At 40.9% G+C, this 23,193-nt stretch overlaps 2 protein-coding genes across 2 annotated transcripts in view; both read left to right on the top strand.

Moving 5' to 3' along the window:
* nckap5l (NCK-associated protein 5-like) overlaps positions 1 to 8,707 on the top strand; it is a 287,803-nt gene extending 279,096 nt beyond the window's left edge. The window contains exon 16 of the mRNA XM_048599236.1: positions 7,221 to 8,707. Within this exon, the coding sequence (XP_048455193.1) occupies positions 7,221 to 7,505 (285 nt within the window). The 3' untranslated portion in view covers positions 7,506 to 8,707. The remainder of the gene's footprint in view (positions 1 to 7,220) is intronic.
* Positions 8,708 to 9,770: 1,063 nt separating this feature from the next.
* Positions 9,771 to 23,193, top strand: part of LOC109934466 (ly6/PLAUR domain-containing protein 1) — a 68,504-nt gene continuing 55,081 nt past the window's right edge. The window contains exons 1-2 of the mRNA XM_020533305.2: positions 9,771 to 10,032; positions 10,522 to 10,659. Coding sequence (XP_020388894.2) covers positions 9,984 to 10,032; positions 10,522 to 10,659 — 187 coding nt within the window. The 5' untranslated portion in view covers positions 9,771 to 9,983. The remainder of the gene's footprint in view (positions 10,033 to 10,521; positions 10,660 to 23,193) is intronic.

Genomic DNA, 23,193 nt, shown 5'->3' with positions numbered 1-23,193 from the left:
TTTATTTTTAGTTGTACATGCTTTATCATTAATTTGGATTTCTTGGTTAAGATGACAGCTGGATTACTGGGACAACAATTTTTTCCTAATCTAATAGATAATACATTGCTACGGGTTAACACTCACTATAATAAGTCTGAGGATTGGGAGCAGTTTAGAATTCAGCAAAGAAAGACCAAGGGATTGATTAAGAAGGGGAAAATAGAGTACGAAAGTAAGCTTGCAGGGAACATAAAGACTGACACAAAGAGTTTCTGTAGGTACGTGAAGAGAAGGAGATTGGTAAACAAAAATGTATGTCACCTCCAGACAGAAATGGGGGAATGTATAATAAGGGTCAAAGAAATAGATGAGGATCTGAATACATACTTTAGTTCTGTCTTCAGAAAAGAGGACACAAATCAGATACCAGAACTGTCAGAGAATGCAAGATTTAGTGAGAGTAGAACTGACGGAGTCAGTATTAGTAGAGAAATGGTGCCGGGAAAATTGTTGGGGTTATATGCTGATAAATCCCCAGGGCCTGATAAGTTACATCCCACAGTACTTAAGGAAGTAGTTACAGAAATAGTGGATGCATTGGTGGTCATCTTCCAGGATTCCATAGACTCTGGAACAGTCCCTGCAGATTGGAGGGTGGCTAATGTCACTCCAATATTCAAAAAGGGAAGTAGAGAGAAAGCAGGGAATTATAGACAAGTGAGCCTAACATCGGTAGTAGGGAAAAATCTTGAATCCATTGTCAAGGGTTTTATAGCAGAGCATTTAGAAAGCAGTGGCAGGATCAGACAGAGTCAACTGGATGTATGAAGGGGAAATCATGCTTGACAAATCTTTTGGAATTCTATGAAGATGTACCTAGTATAGTTGACAAGGGGAAGCCAGTTGATGTAGTATAGTTGGACTTTCAGAAAGTGTTTGACAAAGTCCCAGATAAGAGATTAATGTGCAAGATTAAAGTGCATAGGATTGGGGAAGTGTACTGAGATGGATAGGAAACTGGTTGGCAGAGAGGAAACAAAGAGCAGGGGCCCTTTTCAAATTGGCAGTCAGTAACTAATGGGTGCCACAGGGATCAGTGCTGGGACTCCAGCTGTTCACAATATATATTAATGATTTGGATGACGGAACAAAATGTAACATCTCAATGTTTGCAGATGATACCAAGTTGGGTGGGAGGGTGAGCTGTGATGAGGATGCGGAGATCCTTCAGCATGATCTCAACAGGTTGGGTGAGTGGGCAAATCAATGGCAGATTCAGTACAATTTGGATAAATGTGAGGTTATTCACTTTGGAAGCAAAAACAAGAAGATATACTACTACCTGAACGGCTGTAAATTGGGAGAGGGGAGTGTGCAGTGGGACCTGGGTGTCTGGTGCACCAGCCGCTGAAGGTAAGCATGCAGGTGCAGCAGATAGTAAAGAGGGCAAATGGTATGTTGGCCTTCGTTGCGAGAGGTTTCGAGTACAGGAGCAGGGATGTGTTGTTGCAGTTGTACAGGGCCTTGGTGAGACCACACCTAGAATATTGTGTGCAGTTTTGGTCTTCTTTTCTGAGGAAGGATTCTCTTGCTGTTGAGGGAGTGCAGCAAAGGTTTCCCAGGCTGATTCTAGGGATGGTGGGTCAGACGTATGAGGAGAGATTGACTAGGTTGGGATTGTTTTTGCTGGAGTTCAGACAAATGAGGGGGGATTTCATAGAGACTTATAAAATTCTAACAGGATTAGACAAGGTAGATGCAGGGAGGATGTTTCCAGAACCAGGGGTCACAGTCTGGGGATTCAGGGTAAACGATTTAGGACAGAGATGGGGAACACTTCTTCACCCAAAGAGTGATGAGTCTGTGGAATTTATTATCAGAGGAAGTAGTTGATGCCAAAACATTGAATGTATTCAAGAGGCAACTAGACGTAGCACTTGAGACAAATGGTTACGGGGAGAAAGCGGGATTAGGCTACTGAGTTGGATGATCAGCCATGATCGTGAAGAATGGTGGAGCATGCTTGAAGGGCTGAATGGCCTTCTCCTGCTCCTATCTTCTATGTTTCTATACCTTAGTTGTGATCAGGAGCTCGTTACGTGGGGAAAATGTAGCTATGATCTCACATTCTACTGTATACAACCTTTTTTAAACAAATTTTTGATTTACAAAATTTCAAGTGCAACTTGCCATATTATGTATTCTATTATAACATTTTATACATCATGATAATGTAATACATCATTAGATTTTACTTTTTGTCGGCAAATGTGAGTTTGCTTTGATTACACATGAATGAAAAGGCAGTCATAAAATGACAAGAGTGAGCATATAAAATATCATACTTGCAGAATTGAACTTAGAAAGTTCTGTTAAGTTGTCAAAATGCTTTGATAGAAAATCATCTGAACTGTTTATTTGGGTCCATACTCAACCGTGTATGATCAATGTGGATTTGAAGAGACCCGGATAATCAACAGAAATTGATCTTTTTGCCTGCTGACTCACTGGTGCCACAGGGTGGCACAGTGGCACAGTGGTTAGCATTGCTGCCTCACAGCACCAGGAACCTAGGTTCAGTTCCACCCTCGGGTGACTGTCTGTGTGGAGTTTGCACATTCTCCCCATGTCCGCGGGGGTTTCCTCTGGGTGCTCCAGTTTCCTCCCACAGTCCAAAAATGTGTAGGCTAGGTGGATTGGCCATGCTAAATTGCCTTAGGTGTTCAGGGATGTGTAGATTAGGTGGGTTATAGGGGGATGGGTCTGGGTGGAATGCCCTGAGGGTTGGTGTGGACTTGTCGGGCCAAAGGGCCTGTTGCCACACTGTGGGGATTCTATGAAATCTTTTAAAGGAGATCTCAATTGGGATTAAGCTCTTCATATCTAAGGGTTTTAATGCCTGTTTAAAAAGCCACAAAGATTTAGAGTTGGAGTCAATGTCCATGTTTATTAGGGGCAGGATATTCCACTGCTACAGTAATATGCTTTGTTACTCCCTCAGTTATTTTTATTCTACTCAGTTAACATTGTATTTCTATTATTTTTAACTGATATTTTATTCATAATCCATTAGTAGTAAATCAACTTTCAGATAATTCTCAAACTCTCTCCATTTCTCTTTCTTTATGTTTGGCACACTGAAGTTATTGAACATGTGAAGATTTTTCAGCCTATAACACCATGTCTTCTACACACTTCACACATTCATTCAGCTCCTCATGATAACAATCTTTCACTGTATGAGAGTAGTCAAGATATATCGTCAGTATTAAATTGATGGGATTTCCCCACACTAACCTGAACACCCTTCCAATTTTGCTTGTTATTTTTATGTCACACCAGCACAACTTCTATCAACGTATGGTTATTACTTATATTATTTTTATAATTTGAAATATTGTAGACAAATGCAATTTTTATCCTTCAAACTCAGTTTACATTGATTTGTTATAATACCTAGTCATTGTGGACATATAATTCAAAGATTAATTCAATCCCATTATAATGTTCTTCTATATGATCAGATTACATTTAACAAATAGACAGCACCATTTTGCAATTATACCTGAGAAAGTTTGACTGTTATTTTAAGTTTATCAACCTCCAACACAAATCAGTAATCAAAACCAATGAACTTTTGTATCATTCATTCTACTGACTTCCTGGTTGAGTTATTCACACTGAAACACCATTAATTTACTGTATGTGGTAGAATGATATTGATACATGAAAGTATAAATCATTATTGACAATTTGAACACAGGAAAAGCTCTATTTAACACATACAAATAAACACCTACTTATACATAAACTTGATTTTTTTGGTTTGTAAACAAAAATAAAATTGTACAAGACTAAGCAAGGATTAAATGCATGTTTTTGCATCACAACTGATAGTTAGACCTGTGATTAATCTCTGTTATTGCTGAAAAAAATCACCATTTGCAGCATTTTACAGGTCACCTGCAGGCCACCAGATATTCTTTCTGGCCCTCAATCAAAGCTCTCCATTCTAGCTTCTCTGATTATTATTTTTGATTCCCTTGTGTCCTGATGCTACCTTGCCAATTTCTGTTCCAACTTCTATCCCAACAGTCCACCCACCATTGTTCCGTTACTTCCAATTATTCTAACCAAAAATCCATAACGATTTGAGCCAAATCCTCAGTAACTTTGCCCCATTACTGGTGGAAATCATTGACACATTGATGTTACATCCCAATGAAATGCATAGAAATTCACTGTGAGCTGCCTTGGTTTCACTTTATGATGAGTATTTCTACAATAACTTATGGCATGTTATAAAATCTAACTCCTAAGCCATAAATACAGCATCAATATCTGGGAAGACTTTTTCTATGAGTCTTAGACAACGTACGAATATTTGTTGATTTATGTACAATTCATTTCTTGCCTTTAACAGACAACCTCTCCCTCTGTTAGCTCTTTTGTTGTCTCTCTATTTAGTTCGCACTACCATGTTTAACACTCCTGTGAATGTTCCTAGTCCTGAAGGTGGCCCAGAGGAGATTTACAAGAATGATTCTGGGGATGAATTTAGGCATTTAAATGGTCATTGGATAAACGTATGGATGATAATGGAATAGTGTCGGTTAGATGGGCTTCAGATTGGTTTCACAGGTCGGCGCAACATCGAGGGCCGAAGGGCCTGTACTGCGCTGTAATGTTCTATGTTCTATGATGAAGGGATTGTCATATGAGCAGTGGTTGGGACTGTGGGTCTGTATTCCATGGAATTTACAAGAATGGGAGTGGGGAGTTCTCATTGAAACTGACTGAATACTGAGAGGCCTGGATAAAATAGATGTGGACAAGGTGTTTCCACTAGTAGGAGACAGTAATACCCGAGGGCACCACCTCAGAGTGAAGGGACGACCCTTTAGAACTGAAATGAGGAGGAACATCTTCCATCAGAGGATGGTTAATCTATGGAACTCCTTGCTGCAGGGGCCTGTGAAGGCCAAGTCATTGAGTGTATATAAGACAGAGATAGGTTAATAATTTGCAAGGGGATCAAGGATTAAATGGAGATGGCAAGAGAATGGGATTGAGAAACATATCAGCCATGATCAAATGGTGAAGCAGACTTGGTGGGCCAAATGGCCTAATTCCACTCCCTTTTCCTATGGTCTTTATAATATCCAAATGTGTCATTTTAGATGTATTTCATCCTTCTAGACTGAATTTTATACCCCTTTATATTAAAATTAATAATCATCATTGATTCATTCACTTATTCTCTTCCAGGACTTCAAACCTACATCATACTAGGTTTCAATTATCTTCCTGCAATTCTCAGGATTTTAAAATTGAGCTTTTTGTCACAGAATCATTGCTTCTTGATTTATCTTATTTCAACCATGATGGCGTACTGTTCTATGGACTTTGGTTTTATTAATTTCTTAATAAAAAGATGATTAAGTCTCCAGTGCAGCATGATAACATCATTATAGGATTACATTTGCGTCATACAATACCACTAATCTGTTAACCAAACATCCTTATTCCATTAAATTGACTGAAAATAAAGTAAAATCTAACTAGAACTAAATGCATAACTAAAATCAAATGAAAATAGCTTTTAATATTTTTGTTTTAATAATCTTGGTCAATCATCACAATATCCCATCCTGTCCCATAGAAATGTTAATGCTATTTGTTTTTATCTGTCACCAGTTCTATAAAGGTAACACATGATATGAGAAATTTCATTTTACTTTTTAATATTCATTGCCCACACAACCCACAGTATTTGCAGTAGTCAATCTATAAATTAGTGGCTTACATGTTTCATTATACTTCTTCGTAACTATCTTATTGGCTCTCCTTGGTTCCTTGATCCTTGTTTCTGACATGACATATATTGTACACACTGCTTTTATGCAACTTTTGCTGACATTGACCTGTATACAGATGGCCTCACAGCCACTCTTTCCTCTGATGTGTTCCTTGACAACAAAAAGTGCAGCAAAATAAAAAACAGCGTGCATAGGAGAAATGAATAAGGTCCCCCGGAATGATCTCTCTCGCTTTCTGATCTGAGAGGGTACAACTGCCTTTTGGATTCATTTTTTTTCAGGATGCAAAATGCCATTCTTTCACATTCACAGCAGCTAGAGCAGGAATTACCAGGTCTGGGAATAGATCATGCACTTTATCTTTTCAACTGGGGGGTAAAAGGAACAATAAATGGTAGTTGGGAATATTCAACTAGATAAGCACCAAGTAGCTAACCAATGGATAATGACAGATTTAACTTTGATTTACTGCATGCTTGATACATTGTCATTGCACCATATTTTAGATGGGTATAGATTTTCTTCTTCCTGAGTTGTAGACTGTTGTCCGATGCATTGGTTCTGTGCAGCCTACGCTTTATAATATTTGACTCCAATTGCAGTTTTTTTCTGTATTGAAGGATTAATATATTTGAATTCCTCAGGTCAAAATACCTCTCATATGGATTCAGTAAAGGACACGTAATAAATATAGAAAATAAGAGTTTTTTCGACCTTCACTTTCAAACTGTTCAAACAAAATCTGTAACTGTTTATTTAAAAGACAGGTCTAAGGCCAGGCAATGAGTTTCACCAGAACACTGAACCATGGGGCCTAATCTAGTTGATGTGATCCAAACCTGCTTTTATTTAGAATACATTTGGATTTGGACACAAAAACTTGTGAATTTGTTGTGACTCTTAAGCCTGGTTTTGACCTGACAGCACAGGCAGTGCACAGTACAACTATATTTAGCTAATCCATTTAGCGTGAGGATAAAAATAAAGAATTCTTCCTATTCCTGAGTGCTGTGAGTTGGTTGCAAAGATTATCGGGGTTTTATGAAAATTAATTAAGTAGGCACGTATGCCGCAGGAAGGAATTTCTACTGATCTGGTTTCAGATTCATGAGATGTTACTTTAAATGAAACATAGTTGTACTCTGACCATCTCTGAAGAAGAACCTACCAGTTTTATTGACTCTGCAACTAGAAAATGAAGCGTTATGTCTCCATCAAAGATGCAACAATAACCTCTCCCACCCAACTCCCAGACTGAATGGAATATTCAGTCTGTGGTGAGGGATCCTGCAGCCTTGCACCGTGATAAATTAATACCGCTGCAAGGTCAGTACAATGTTATCGAAAGCCACCCAACTGAACCGTAAATTACCCAATGCTTTATAAGATTGTAATCTACTGGAATTTGATTTATTACAGAATACCAAACAAGTGAAGAAAGAGGAGCCAGACACCAAGTTGTCCAGTCTGCCAACCGTCTCGTTCGACACCCTGAACAGGATCAACTCCACCCGTCCGCACATCACAGAAGAGGAGAAAAACTGCCCAACTAAGCCCGAGGCTGAGAAAGAGAGCGTTGGGAAAGAGGAAGACCCATCAACAAGGTTGCCCGAAAAAAACAGTGTGGAAAATCTGGAATCACTTAGCGACTCTTTGTACGACAGTTTCTCATCTTGCGCCAGTCAAGCGTCTAATGAGGTCTAGGAGTCCAAGGTTGGACGAGCCGTGGGACACTTTGGCCGCCCAGCAGCGACTTTGCAGTGGTACCGTAGCGAAAAAATGGTGCGGCCTGAAGGCGGTTAAGATATTCTTCAGACAGCCGAATACAGTTAGAACTAAAACTGGGAAACGCTGCATGAATGAATGAATTTACTGATTTTTAATGAAGACAATTTTGCACTGTATAAATCTGTTACTTTCTGTAAATTGGAAAATTTATCTGTAGCAAAATCACGAAAGCAATAAATGGCAAAACAAAGGTGCAATCTTTGGCTCTCATGTTCAGCTGGACAGTCTGAGATCACAGGTTCAAGTTGATTTATTTTTCTATGTCTGTTTTTTTGCGGTTTATTTGAATTGAATTCCAATAGGAAGGAACTGTTACTACTATTGGAAACATGAAATGCGGCATTTTTAATAGTGCGCATTATCTTTAAGCAGTTTTTTTTTAAAAGGATAAAACTTATCAACTGCAATATCTGTGTGTAAGAAATAGACGGACTCAGTCTGGAAGATGCATTTGTTAACTCTCAGGTGACTTGACACATTTTTGAAAAAAAAAGATTAACTATATTTCCCACCTCCTACGGGATTTTGTCCATTTTCCTGCTTTAGTTTTCGAAGCCATGTCAGGGATATTTGTAACCTAATTCTAGTGTGTACATTTTAAATGTTGAACTCCATTAAGAGCACGTCTCCGTAACGAGCCGGCCGAACTGCTCTGATCAATTTCAACTTTCCCTTTTTAATCGTTTGAACAACTTCGTCCTAAATCCCAGCTGCAGTTGCAGTAGGCAAACCCTCCCTTCTTCACAAGAAAGTCCCGCTGCTCCGACTGGAGCTTCCTGCGTTTGAAGACATCCCCACCCCACCTTGTTTATTTACTGTGAGGCTTATGTTCAGAGGTGTGGCAAAGGTGCCAGATTTCAAATGGTGTGTATTTTTCCTCGCTGTGAGATATTTATATCTACTTTTGTACATGGAATTGTAAAGTAGTATATTTGATATTTTCTAGCGTACTGTACACAAGATTTTTTTTTGGATTGAAACGGCTGATAAATTGTACCAAGTGTAAAAAAAATCCGAAATCTGGCGGTACCAACGGTGTTACTTCAGTATTCGGTGCAATCTTAGATGTTTATGTTAGAAATTGGTGTCAGATTTTCATCTAAGGACATTGTCAGAACAAATAAAAAAAAATGCTTTTGCTTTCAGACTTTGAACAAGTGTTTCTGTCATTTTGTTACAATTCGTGCACCTTGGTTCATTATTTACCCCTTTACTCCAGCAATACAAAGGTAACGTGGGGAGGGGCCGGAATCCGTTCAGACTGGCCGGAGAGAGCGAAATCACGGTTTCCAATTTGATTTGGTCGTTGCTTCCAAGGAGAGCAAAGTAAGGCTAAATGAGCCGTGTTCCTCGAGGCTTTAGATGGTTAGCCGAGCGAATGACTTGATCCCGTTCCCACTCTGCCTGCGCGCTACTGGCAAGACCCCAATTCGAGGTCGGTTGTGTTGCGAGCTTGCAGCCTACCTGCGGTTATTTAACAGTAAAACACACTGGCGGCGATTGTAGACAACACTGTCAATGCACTTTTATTCAAAGCAGGGATTTGACCAATGAGCCGTGATCGCAAATGATGAATAAACAAGGACAAATGCAAAAGCTTTCAAGCGTACAGGTAATCAGCCAGCGCTTCGGATAAGCTGCTCTAATACTATTACAGTAACGCCTTGGTGAGACTCAATGGTATTAATTGTTTGAAGACTGTAATTGGAGCTCCGTCAGCCGAGTGCCGCTTTAGAGAGAACCTTTCGCTTTTCCCTCATCTGTTCCTGGCTATTGCAGTATTCTGCAATCTTCAACTGGATTTACAACTGGCTCAAAGCCCCTGGAAAAAGAAACGCTGCCATAACATTCACTAATCATTCTATCAAACTCACAGGAAACTGTTTGGGAAGAAAGAAAACAGGTACTCTCCAACCCGTTCATCAATGCACTCGTCTATTTCCCATCACCGGCTTTTATTTTTATTCACGAACCTCCCCTTCTCCTCTATACAGCTCCCCCTTTTCCTTAAGTCTTACAATTTGCCTGCATTCTCGTCCAATCAGTACTTCACGTCGTTTGCTCGCCTTTCCCTGTCCCTCGATTGCTTCTCACGCCTGCATTTCTTAGTTTTAACGTGTCAGTTATTCTCTTTTCGCCCCTCCTCCCACTGTGAAAATGTTAACGATGAATCTCTCCGAATGCCAAGTGAGAGATGACTGCTGTCACGTGGTGCGACTATTTGAATCCTCTGTCCATTCCCAGTCCAGTCTCTCCTCAAACTCAGTTTCCTCAGGCTCCCAGCCGGGGGACCACTCTGCAGACATGGCTGGATCTAGGAAGCTCGCTTAAGACTCGCAACTGCTCGTTCACTCTTCCCTAATCTCATCATTGTTCTGTACAGTGGCGGGCAGAATGGAGCTCCTCATTTACACAACTTTCTGCGGATTTTTAGCGTCCACAGGTAAGCTGGCGATTGGCATTCCCTCCCTTTACAGCAAACTCCATTTCACAGGATCGGAAGTCGTTTAATCTGAAATTGTTTCCAAAACCAAAACAAAAGTGACATGCATTCTCTCTCCCCCAGTCTCCCCCGTTTAGTCTAATCAGTTGCTAATAGGGCCTTTTTTTCCCCTCAAAAAAGGCATTTCAGGCTTTTGTAGTTTATTAAGAATGAATTAACATGTATGATCGGTTGCCGCGCTGGGAAGTTAATTAATAACAATAAAAGTTAATAAGGACCATAAGTGAATCAGGAACAAATGATCAAAGCTCGTGTACAATCTTAGACTTGGAATTAGGATCCGTGATGAATCTTACAATTCATTGCACTCATTTCACTCTGTACACCTTCAATGTCATCTCAATAGGTAAATCTTTAGACAAATAAAGAGCTGAAATCTCGACTTGCACAGTCTATCAATCCACGCCATATCCATGTTAACTTTTTCAGGGCTTGGCTTTCAAATCCAGTGTTACCAATGTGAAGAATTCCGATTAAATGATGATTGTTCGTCCCCGGAGTTTATAGCAAACTGTACAGTCAACGTGCAAGACATGTGTCTGAAAGAAGTGATTGTCAAAAGTGACGGTAAGGAACAATTTCTGAGATCCATTGCGTTGGAGGATATTTATTCAAGTCCACGAGTTTTAATTTACCTCCAGGCGCGACGACTTTTCGTCACTGGCTGTAAACATAAATAAAAATGGATTATTTTGACACTGTAACCTTGTAATTAGAATTTCTTCCTCTCGACTAGATACAATAAACATCCCTAATTTAGTTTTTATAGACCAGCCAATTTCTACCCGAAGTGAAATATAGCCTCCATCAAGTGGTGAAGTGTTCGGATTCTTGTGAATGTAGGTCTCCGCTCGTTGCAAAATAACTAAAATAAATCTTAGCAACATACAATGTGGCTTATTGATTTAGCTACCCATTCAATGTTTCTTCTGTTTCTCCTTGTCTAACGTTCCTCTGTGTGGGAAATAGATTAAATCTGGCATTATTACACCAGGCAGAAAATAATCGCAAACTGAATTGTAAGATTTAAACTGTGCATGGATTACAGGACGCTGTCCTCTTAAAACTTCAAGCAATCACTTTCTATTTCCAGGCTATTTTGGGTAAAGACCCACACACCAAATCAGATTGAAGTGAGTAAATGTGAATTTTGGATTGAAAAGTCTTTCAAAAGTTTGAATTCTGTTCAGATTGGAAGTGATTGAGACATCCTTGATTAAAATGTATGATATTTGGCAAAGGGGAAGTGACATTAAAGTGATGAGGTCATGCCAAACAATTGGCATACATTTTCAAAACTTTAAAAATGCCAAACCAATTTCAAAGTTAGGAAAAGTCATAATTCACCAGATCCAGTACTAGCTTGTCTGCAATGTTTCACCATGTGACCTCTTTAATGTATATTAAAATATCCCCCGTCGCCGACGAACTATTATAGGGGAATTGTTGGGGAAATGTAAAGATTATTATGTATTGTTTGAAGCCATGAATGACACATATAGTGAAATGGGATATAAAAAAATGAAATGTATGTATAAGATGCAACAGTTATACTGTGACTGATGTTTCTCACACAAGATAATTTATATTTTTTTGTGACATTACACTCATACAATCGATACCATCTAAGGAATACAAAGGTTAAATTTGTTCTGGTGCATAACGATCTCTATGTCTAAACCTTTCTTGAAATTTATGAAATCATATTGGCATACTGATGGAGATCTTTCACTCTAAGCTACTCATTGTAAAACAGAACAAAAGACGTAGCACATGTTATGTCCCCGAAAAGCCTCCAATATGCTTTGAAATGCTACAAATCCATTTTTCATAATCCCTGTTCCCAGGACAGGTGTACACTAAAACTTTAATGCGGATTTTGCCTCAATGGGTATCCTACCATGACCATGGTATTGCAAAATTTATAAGGGACTACTTGCTATAGAATTTCACTGCAGCAATCACATGAAAATTATTTCTTGCTGACCTGCAGTATTGATATCATAAAGGAATATTAATGCTTTCAACCAATAGCATATTGCTCTGTACTGAGACGCTGAAAAAGCTCCTAAAAATAGGTAACAATAACATTTTATACTGAAATAATTAAAGCTTTAATTTTGATGTTAGTGCATTACACACACATATGAGGAAATTAAATGTAATATATTAAGGTCAGACATTCTTGGTAAACTACTTTGCATTGGCACTTTTGGTTGTGATGGTTAAATACATACACAGACAGACATTTGTGGAATTGGATGTACTACTGAATTCAGTACTGTAATTAAACTTTATGGTTAACTTGGTGTTTTATGCACTGAAATTTCACTCTCATTTAATGAGAGTCCTTTGAATATATTGCAGTCTAGTAATTCAATGTCAAGTACTCATACTTCTCCATTTGGGAGATGTTCCCAACAATTAAGTGAGAACTAAGACAGTGGATATTTCCTAACAAAATTAGAACAAGGGTAAGGTAGTGAGATGAGTTTTAGCAGAATCAACATGGGAACAAAAGATAAGAGCTTCTCCATCGTGAGGGCTAGAGTTTTATGAGCAACTTCAATTCTATACAGTGCTTCACTCATGTATAATTGTGAGGGACTGTTACGTAATGTCTGAAAATGTTTATTTGCCTTCTCTGAGGTGTACTCGTACCGAATTTACAAGAGCAGGAGGCATCCTATTCTCACAGTTCATAAGGATGACTGAGCGAAAACCTCAATTTTAATTTCCCTATCTACTTAATTTTGCCAAGGATAAAAGCACTAAATTCTATAACATCAAGGATGAGGACATGTATAGTGTTGTTGCAAATCTGGGATCACCAGCAAAAACAAACACCAGTGAAGTTAACAGGAGAAGGTAGTTACACCTCTGTTTCAACAATCTCAACAATTTCAACAATGATATTGTGACTAATCTAAATTCTAATTCCACCTCCCTGTCTTGGTTCCAATCCCTCAGTACCTTTAGAAGGCATAAATCTATCAATTCAAGCTTATATCTTATGCTTTTTTAGTTGGAGAGTTTTACACTTCTTTTGTCTGAAGAAATATTTCTTGCCTGGCTGTCTGAATGTCCTGGCCATAAGATTAGGTTGTGTTCCCTTGTTCCATACTCCCCCAGCAGTGTTAAACTCTTGCTGTACCCTCTGAATTCCTTTCAAAATAAATCTTAAACAAATCCTCCTTTAACCTCTGTATTTCAGGAAAACCATGCACAGATTCTGCCATTTCTCCTAGAATTGAACCTCAGAATCCTGGTAATGTTCTGGTTGGCCTGTGCTGCAGTCATTTCTAAGCCAATATATCCTTCCAAAGTGCAGTGCCCAAGTATTGTTTAATCAATGTTTTGTATTTATGTAGCAAAGTTTTATATATTTTAACTCTCTATAATACTATCTTTTTGGCCATGGTTATATCCTTTACATTTTAGTGGTCTGTGTGAATGGACTCCTAAATCTGTTTGAACCTTCGCTATCCGTAAATTTTTGCCATTTAAAAAATAACCGGATGCATCCTTTTTTGATCCTTTGACCTATCTGTGTTGAAATCCAGCTGCCGCTCTTTTGCCTACTAATCTAATCTGTCATCTTTTTGCAATTTGATGCTCCTGCCTCCATTAATTATACTACTTAGTTTGTGCCATTGACAAACTTAGACAGAAGACCATAAGATATAGGAGCAGAATTAGGCCATTTAGCCCTTCGAGTTTGCTCCGCCATTTGGCCATGACTGAAAAGGCCCTCCATTATGTTCACTAAGTCATGAATAATAATAATGAATAAGTTGAGGCCCCCACAGCACAAATTCTTGTGAGACATTCCTAATCACCTTCTTCCTATTTGAGTGCAAATCTATTTTCTTATACTCTTCTCAACTGTCTAACCATCTCAATAATTTGCATTCACCTCAATTCACTTTTGTTTTAACTAATAGAAATTTAAGTGAAACCTTATTGAATGCTTTCAGGAAGTCCATAGAAACTGTATTCACAAACATTCTCCACTCGACCACTTGTGTGACTTCCTCAAAAAAACTTCAGTTCAGTTTTTAGTTAGTCTAAGAATTACATTTTGCAAACCCATGTAGTTTCTCTTTGATCAGCTCAATTTTTTCAAAGTAAACAGTCACTTAATTTTACTGAATCTTACCAAAAAAATTGCTAAGTATCAATTTTGGAGTATTTCGTGGAGGCTTTCTCTCTGTGAGATCTAGCAATTTGTTTCAATTTTCAACTACTAACCTCTTAATGTATGTATCACGCGTCTATTGTGCCACTTGTGCCCTACTGTATGCTCACCAATGGCAGATGTACTCACCACTGTCAAGACCCTCCAGGATTTGAGGCACCGATGCCATATTTAAAGCTCAGCTGTGCATGAGGTCAATCGCTGCCAACCACAAAGCCCTTCACAGTACCTGTAGTGAAAGGGAAACAAAAAAGAAAAGCTTCTGAAGGCATATAGGTGACATTTCATTGCAATTCGAATTCTCACATTTATAACTTTATGTTTACACCATCATCTGTCTGATAAACTGTAAGAATAATTGCAGGTATGAAGCTAAATGGACTACTTGTCCTAAATACCAAACCATGTCAGAACCGTGTTTAAAGGAGTATTTCTCTTCCCTCAATACTTGGCATAGCATAAGATCTTGTTATTGTTCAATGTGGGACCATCACATGCTGGAATGCTTTCACACGGTTGAAAGCACTAATTTTTACTGAACCACAGGAAAAATGAAGAAAAATAAACACACAAAGAACTGTATTTGTTTCTGAGAATAGAGAGGGGCTGCTTTCCCTTTGAGCAGCAACAAATTTATAGTCAATGGATGAGCACTTCAAATCTATTAGAAATGAGTGTCAATTAATACCTGTCTGGTTTGTTACACCTGCTGTTGCACTCTGTCATGCTGAAGGTGATGTTTGTCCTGCTCAATTTCCTTCTTTTTCTCCTTGGAAAGCTGCTGTCACTCTCCAAGCACTTCAGCATCCATCACATCCTATCTTTTCCTGCTCCACTTGAGCAGAGCACAACATATAAGGATTATATGACACACTCTGTCTGGACTACACTGCAAGGTAACCCCCCAGACCAATCCTAGCATCAGAACCTCGTCTTCAGGAGGTTTATTGTTTACTCCAAAATGGTCCTGGTTTAAGAACAGGCAGCATCATGTCAACAATCTGCCTCTATCAGGAGGCTGCATAATAGAGTCATCAAACATGGACATAGAGTGTAGCCCTCATCCCCCAGTAACTATCCTTTTAAGGCACCTGACCCACCAAATAAAGCAGGAGCATGACATTTTCCAAGGATATAGTTTTTTTTTGTTCATTTATGGGATGTGGGTGTCTCTGGCTGGCCAGCATTTATTGCCCCTCCCTAGTTCCCCTCTTGGTGTGCTTCCTTCTTGAAACAATGCAGTCCACCAGCTGTAGGTTGACCCACAATGCAATTAGGGAGAGAATTCTAGGATTTTGACCCAGGGACAGTGAAGGAACAGTGAAATATTTTCAAGTCAGCATGGTGAATGGCTTGGAGGGGAACTTGGAGGTGGTGGTGTTCCTATATGTCTGATGCCCTTGTCTTTCTAGATGGAAGTGGTCATGGGTTTGGAAGGTGCTGTCTGAGGATCTTTGGTGAAGTTCTGCAGTGCATCTTGTAGATAGTACACACTGTTGCTACTGAGCGTCAGTGATGGAGGGAGTGAATGCTTGTGGATGCAATGCCAATCAAGTGGGCTGCTTTGTCCTGGATGGTGTCAAGCTTCTTGAGTGATGTTGGAGTTGCACTCATCCAGGCAAGTGGGGAGTATTCCATTACACTCCTGACTTGTGCCTTGTAGATGGTGGACAGGCTTTGAAGAGTCATGAGGTGAGTTGCTTGCTACAGTATTCCTAGCCTCTGACCTGCTCTTGTATACTACTGTTTTTATGTGGTGAGTTCAGCTGAGTTTCTGGTCAATGACAACCCCCAGGATGTTGATACTGGGGGATTCAGTGATGGTAACGCCATTGAATGTCAAGGGGCAGTGGTTAGATTGTCTCTTGTTGGTGATGGTCATAGCCTGGCATTTGTGTGGCACAAATATCACTTTGCCGCTTGTCAACCCAAGTCTCGATATTGTCCAGATCTTGTTGCATTTGAACATGGACTGCTCTAGTATCTGAGAAGACATGAATGGTACTAAGCATTGTGCAATCATCGGTGAACAGCCCCACTTCTGACCTTATGTTGGAGGGAAGGTCATTGATAAAGCAGTTGAAGATAGTTGGGTCAAGGATACTACCTTGAGGAACTCCTGCAGAGATGTCCTGGAGCTGAGATGATTGACCTCCCACAACCACAACCATCTTCCTATGTGCCAGGTATGACGCCAACCACCAGAGAGTTTGCCCCCTGATACCCATTGATTCCAGTTTTGCTAGGGCTCCTTGATGCCACACTCGGTCGAATACAGCCTTGATGTCAAGGGCTGTCACTCTTACCTCACCTCTGGAATTCAGCTCTTTTGTCCATGTTTGAGCCAAGGCTGTAATGAACTGAGTGGCCCTGGCGGAACCTAAGCTGGGCGTCGCTGAGCAGGTTGTTGCTGAGCAGGTGCTGCTTGATAGCACTGTTGATGACACTTCCATCACTTTACTGATGATTGAGAGTAGATTAATGGGGCGGTAGTTGGCCGTGTTGGATTTGTCTTGCTTTTTGTGTACAAGACATACTTGGGCAATTTTCCACATTGTCGGGTAGATACCAGTGTTGTAACTGTACTGGAACAGCTTGGTTAGGGGAGCAACAAGATCTGGAGCACAAGTCTTCAGTCCTATTGTTGGAATGTTGTCGGCGCCCGTAGCTTTTGCAGTATCTAGTGTCTCCAACCGTTTCTTGATATCACCCGGAGTAAATCGAATTGACTGAAGACTGGTATCTGTAATGCTGGGGACCACTGGAGGAGGCCGAGATGGATCATCCACTTGGCACTTCTGGCTGAAGATTACTGCGAATGCTTCAGCCTTATGTTTTGCACTGATGTGCTGGGCTCTTCCATCATTGAGGATGAGGATATTTGTGGAGCCTCCTCCTACAGTGAGTTGTTTAATTGCCCCCACCATTTATGACTGGATGCGGCAGAACTGTAGAGCTGAGATCTGATCCGTTGGTTGTAGAATTGCTTAGCTTTGTCTATCACTTGCTGCTTTCACTGTTTGGCATGCGAGTAGTCCAGTTTAGTGGCTTCACTAGGTTGATGCCTCATCTTCAGGTATTCCTGGCACTGCTCCTGGCATGCCCTGCTGCACTCTGCATTGAACCAGAGTTGACCCCCTGGCTTGATGGTAATGGTTGAGTGGGGGATATGCTGGACCATGAGGTTACAGACGATACTGGAGTACAATTCTGCTGCTGTTGATGGCCCGCATCACCTCGTGGATGCCCAGTCTTGAGTTGCTAGATCTGTGCAAAGTCTGTCCCATTTAGCACTGTGATAGTGCCACTCAGCACGACGAAAGTTCTTCTCAATGTGAAGGCGGGACTTTGTCTCCACAAGGACTGTGCAATGGTCAGGCTTACTGATACTGTCATGGGCAGATGCAACTGCAGCTGGCAGATTAGTAAGGATGAGGTCAAGTATGTTTTTCCCTCTTATTGGTTCCTTCACCACCTGCCGCAGACGCAGTCTAGCAGTTATGTCCTTTAGGACCCAACCAGCTCGATCAATCGTACTGCTGCCGAACCACTCTTGGTGGTGGAATTTGAAATCCCCCACCCAGAGTACATTTTGTGCCCTTGCCATCCTCAGTGCTTCCTCCAAGCGTTGTTCAACATAGAGGAGTACCAATTCTATACAGTCATACAGCACGGAAACAGACCCTTCGGTCCAACCAGTCCATACCAAACATAATCCCAAACTAAACTAATCCCACTTGCCTGCCCCGCCCATATCCCTCCAAACCTTTCCTATTCATCTATCGAAATGTCTTTTAAGTGTTGTACCCACAACCATCACTTCCTCAGGAAGTTCATTGCACATGTGAACCAATCTCAGTGTAAAAAATTTGGCCTCATGTATTTTTTAAATCTGTCTCTGCTCATTTTCAAAATGTGCCCCCTAGTCTCAAAATCCCCCCGGCCTCGGGTGAGGTAACTACGATTATAAAATAATTGAGGGGTATATATAGATAGAGTAAACTTCTATCAGGTCGATTCTCAACCTATGCTCCAGTGAAAAAGATTTCAACCTATTCAGCCTCTCTTTATAACTGAAATTGCTAGTTATTTGTTTCCATTTGTTGAAGTCAGATAGTGTGAAGGTGTCCGGGCAGACAGTGTATTTCTTTTGAACGTATCAGCTTTGTTCTCAAAGTGAAGGGGTTAGAGGGCAACGGAGATAGGTTGGAGAGTGGGAGCAGCTGGGTACCTCTTTTGGGAGCCAACACAGACATGGGTCGAATGGCCTCCTTCTGTACTTTAAAATTCTATGATTCTACAAAAACCAAAATCTGCTGGCAACAATTTGTCCCAGGTTCCAATCTGTGATGGGATCACAGTCTCAGTGATATTTATGTAAGTGCTGCCTCCTTAAGCTACAATCAGTATCAAGGGTTGCTGCAGGGAATTTCTACCCTGTCCAGGTGACGCTTTTGGTAGATTATGGATTCCCAATTCCAGGATCATCATTTCAATTGTCATCTTGAATAATATCCTTTGCAGAACTGTCAAGTATATTATACAGAGTGAAGATGTTAACAAAAGACTATAGAAATTAGGAGGTGGTCAGTCAGCCCCTTGAGCCCACCCTGCCAGCATTCCCTCTAAAATTTTCTAAAATAACCCAGCTGCATGGGCATTCAAGGCCAGCACATAGCAGCAATTTCCAAAATCGGAAGTCAATGCTGCGATCAGCATACCATCGCCTATCATGGAGCATTGGTATGGTTGCATGCGTGTGTAGCCTAATATTGACAGTCTTCCTCTTCTATTCCTCTCCTCCACACAAGCAATTAACTTACCAGCGTACAAATTAGCAGGGTTAGGCTATCCAACACCTCTAGCCTGCTCTACCACTAGATGAGATAATGGCTGTTCCAATTGTGGCTTCCACTCCACATTCTTCTCTGTCTCCAATAACCAATATCAACTCACTTGTCAGTCAATAATCTAACTCTGCCCTAATTTCTATATACTCTTCCTCCATGAAAACTTGGTGGAGACTAAACATAACATTTGTAGTAAGTTAAAAAGAAAGGCAGACAAACATTTAACATTGTACCAAATGACCATTTAAACAATCCTGGAAATAACTATTGAGAATCAACAATCCAGCTCTAAACTACTGGCTTAGTTATATGCAGGACTGCAGAGAGTTCAAATGTGAAACAGGACATAGCAATAGGTTTGACAGAAATACTGTTATTCATGCATTGAAGAATAATTCTGAGTACTGTCAAATACAAGTGTTTTGAGAATCTAATACACACTTACCTCTGCAAAACCTCATCCTGAAAGAGAGTTTTGCCATCCATTAGCTGCAATGATGGTAAATCCAGGAAATACACACCTCTACCTTCTGTTCCCAAACATGTCATGCAACAACAAGACTTCAGTATGATCACAGTAATTCTAGTAATGTTGGGAGAATTAGCACAGTCCTTAGCTGAAGTAGGACAGTACGTGGTAATCAGCAGGAGGTTTCCTTGCCCATGTTCATCCTGGAGCCATGAGACTTCATTTGGTCTGGAGTCAACGTTAACGACTCCTAGAGCAACACCCTGCTGACCCTATACCATTGTGCCACGCCCTCTGCTGGGTCTGTCCTGCTGTTGGGACAGGACATATCTAGTGATGGTGATGGTGGTGTCTGGGACATTGTCTGTAAGGTATGATTCTGTGAGTATGAATATGTCAGGCTGTTGCTTGACTAGTCTGTGAGATAGCTCTCCCATTTTTGGCACTAACCCCTAGATGTCAATGCGGAGGACTTTGCAGGGTCGACACGCTGTTTCTGCCATTGGCTTTTCCGGTGCCTAGTTTGATGCCAGGTGATCTGTCTGGTTTCATTTCTTTGAGACTTTGTAGCGATTAGTACAACTGAATGGCTTGCTAGGCCATTTTCAGAGGGCAGTTGAGAGTCAACCACATTGCTGTGGGTCTGGAGTCACATGTAGGCCAGACCAGGTGAGGGTGGCAGATTTTCTTCCCTGAAGGATATTAGTGAACCAGATGGTTTTTTCCGACAATTAGCAATGATTTCATGGTGATCAGTAAATTCTTAATTCCAGACTTTTTTCTAAATTATTCAATTCAAATTCCACCATCTGCCATGGTGACATTTGAACTCAGGTCCGCAGAACATTAGCTGGGTTTCTGGGTTAATAGTCTTGTGATAATATCACTAGGCCATCCACTATCTTGGCAGCATCCATGTCGCCTGGATCAGACTTGTAGAATGTTGTACTGGTGGTCAAAAATAAATTAGTCTTTCTCTTTAGATGAAATCATCCATGTTATGACATGGTGCTTTCAATATAACGTGTGTACAGTCTATAACACCCTGCATCTGGGTGAAGTCAGCAATGTTGGCAAAAAAAGCTGCCTGGGTTGTAGCACTGACCTTGTCACAGAGAAAGAGAAGAAGAGGTGTGATCTGTCAAAAATTGCATTGGTAACAAATTTGATATGTTGTTATGAGAAGTCCTACACAGGGTCCCTAGAGGATCCTTGGAAGTAACCAGCGCATAAAAATTTTGCGCAGTCAATTCAACAGCCACCATCCATCCACCTCTTCAGTCATTAGGCATTCTCCAGTAGGTGACACAGTTCTGTGATGGTGTCCTGGGCAATCCTCAGTCTATAGTGGTAATGCATCTCATTTACCTGAAGGAAATAACATTGAAGACAATAGACTCTAAGTCTCCTGTACCTCATTCAAATCCCTGAGAGGAAAAGACCTTTAGCTGTGAGCTTTTCATGTGGATGCTGTTCCGCAGCTGCTGGAGGTTAGTCCTCATCCTGGGTTTGGCTACTACATTTGTTACTCCTCATTTTCTTTTTGACTTTGTTGTGTCTGGCCACACAATCCCTGCTGTGGCTGGATTCATTGGTCAGGGTTCCGATGGACCTGTGTAGGGAATATCAAAAAGAGACCAGGTTCTTGGTACCGTGAGCAGTCAGCATTCACATCACGCACAAATGATAGTTTAGGATGGTCTTCAATATAATGAAACATGGAGATCACCAACAGGAAGCCGTGCAGTGCCTGTACAGGGAACTTTGATCTGATGACCTTATTCTGTTGTATGCAGCACAAGCCACATGAAGGTGAATAAGCGACAGTACGTGTGGTAAGATTATTGATACCTTGTCACCCTACCCACCCCTCTACCTTCCATCAGCCGTAAAATGCAGCTTGGCTTATAAGAGCCGATTGGAAAATATGTGGAGTTCAAGATGAGAAGAAATCATCTCCTTGCTCTTGTGCAGCCTGTGAGACCTTGGTTTCTCTTTGTGAATTGTGGCCCACAGGTGACACTTCTAAAGACATCTGTCTGCTTCATAGATACAACTATGACCAATTTTTAATAACCTAGTCAAGAGATATGACTTGAACCAAGATCTGCATTTGGCATAGCAGTCTGCTGCATGCATTTCATGTGCAGAATTTTATGTTTTTACATATCTTAAACCTGTCCTGTGACAGTGCCTGATTAATGCAATTAGCCACTGAGGGGCCTCACGTCAATCACATGTCCTTAGAGAGAAAAAACACAGTTGGTCCATCTGCTGCAGGTGTGTGGCAGTCATTTTTGCATCGCACAATTCGAATGAGAATGAAAGGCAATACAGGAGGTACTTCAGAGAGTGAGGCACAGGCTTAGTCTGTTGATCTTGGTGAGTCAAACTTCATGTTCCTTTCTTGCACTCTCTGACCGTATCAATGCTGCATTTCCACACATTCCCACCTAACACGTTCATTTAAGTCTACATCTCCCAACAATACCCCTGAACCCTGAGCTTAGTCGTGCTAACTGTCACACTGCACTGTCCTCCCTTTGAAGTCAAGAGTGCAGTGACCATTGCTGATTCTGCACCCGTTCCAATTTGCCATAGTAATCCACGTCCTCCATTGTGCTCCTATCTACCACTGTTGAGTTGCTCCCACCATAATTATTGTACTCTCTGCATGCCAGCATGCTGCTTTCAATTCCCATAATGGAATTTCCCAGTTTTTCAAGCACATTAGTAGAGTCTGGTAACCCCCCTGACTCCTGTTGAACTGTCCCCAACGACAACCATGGCCAACTCCACTGACCAACTAAGGACAACAGCCCTGACTAGTGAATGGTCAGATCCCTGACTAACTAAAGTCACCATAGTCCCAGAGAATGATAGAGCTGCTCTTTTATTTGAGAGAGATGCCTGATGATGAATTTAACTCGCCAAACCTCAGGCGAAGGGCAAGCTCACGAGGACAGGACCTTCATGTTGACCTCCGCTGGCATAGGAATTGAACCCACACTCTTGGCATTACTCTGCATTGCAAACCAGCTGTCTAGCCAACTGAGCTTGTGTGTGGCTCCCTAACTGACTACCACAACTTCCAGGTCTAGTTGTGCTGAACCTGCAGAACTGACTGTGGTCCATTCCCCAGTCTGCAATGTTTACCAAACCCTGGACCCTGACTATCCTATGTGGTCAACTGACTGTGTCCAAACCCATGAACTGAGATAGGACGCTGCCCGTGAATGTTTGTGACAAGAATCCATGACTACGACAGTCCACATTGACTTCACTGAGGACTACACTTCTTTGACTTTGAGACATGGGTCATTTAGTTGAAGCACAATTTAATGTGTTTCCTTGTAACTGCTGCCTTGCATCTGGTGTGAGATTGATGAAGCATGATAGCGTGCAGTAACAAGTCCACCCGCTTGACTGATCACTGATGGCAACCATGACAAGCTGCAAAGCTTTGTGTATGTGTGAAAAAGTAAGGCAAAACACTCTCCTCTCCACCTATCCTCTCCTCTATCCCTCTTCTATCCACCTCCCACTCTCTCCCTATTTATTTCAAAACCCCCTTCCCCTCCCCC

The sequence above is a fragment of the Rhincodon typus genome, chromosome 7 (genome assembly GCF_021869965.1).
Source record: "Rhincodon typus isolate 14 chromosome 7, sRhiTyp1.1, whole genome shotgun sequence".
Lineage (NCBI taxonomy): Eukaryota > Metazoa > Chordata > Chondrichthyes > Orectolobiformes > Rhincodontidae > Rhincodon > Rhincodon typus.
The sequence above is the reverse complement of the archived record's forward strand: the minus strand, read 5'-3'. Positions and strand labels throughout refer to the sequence as shown.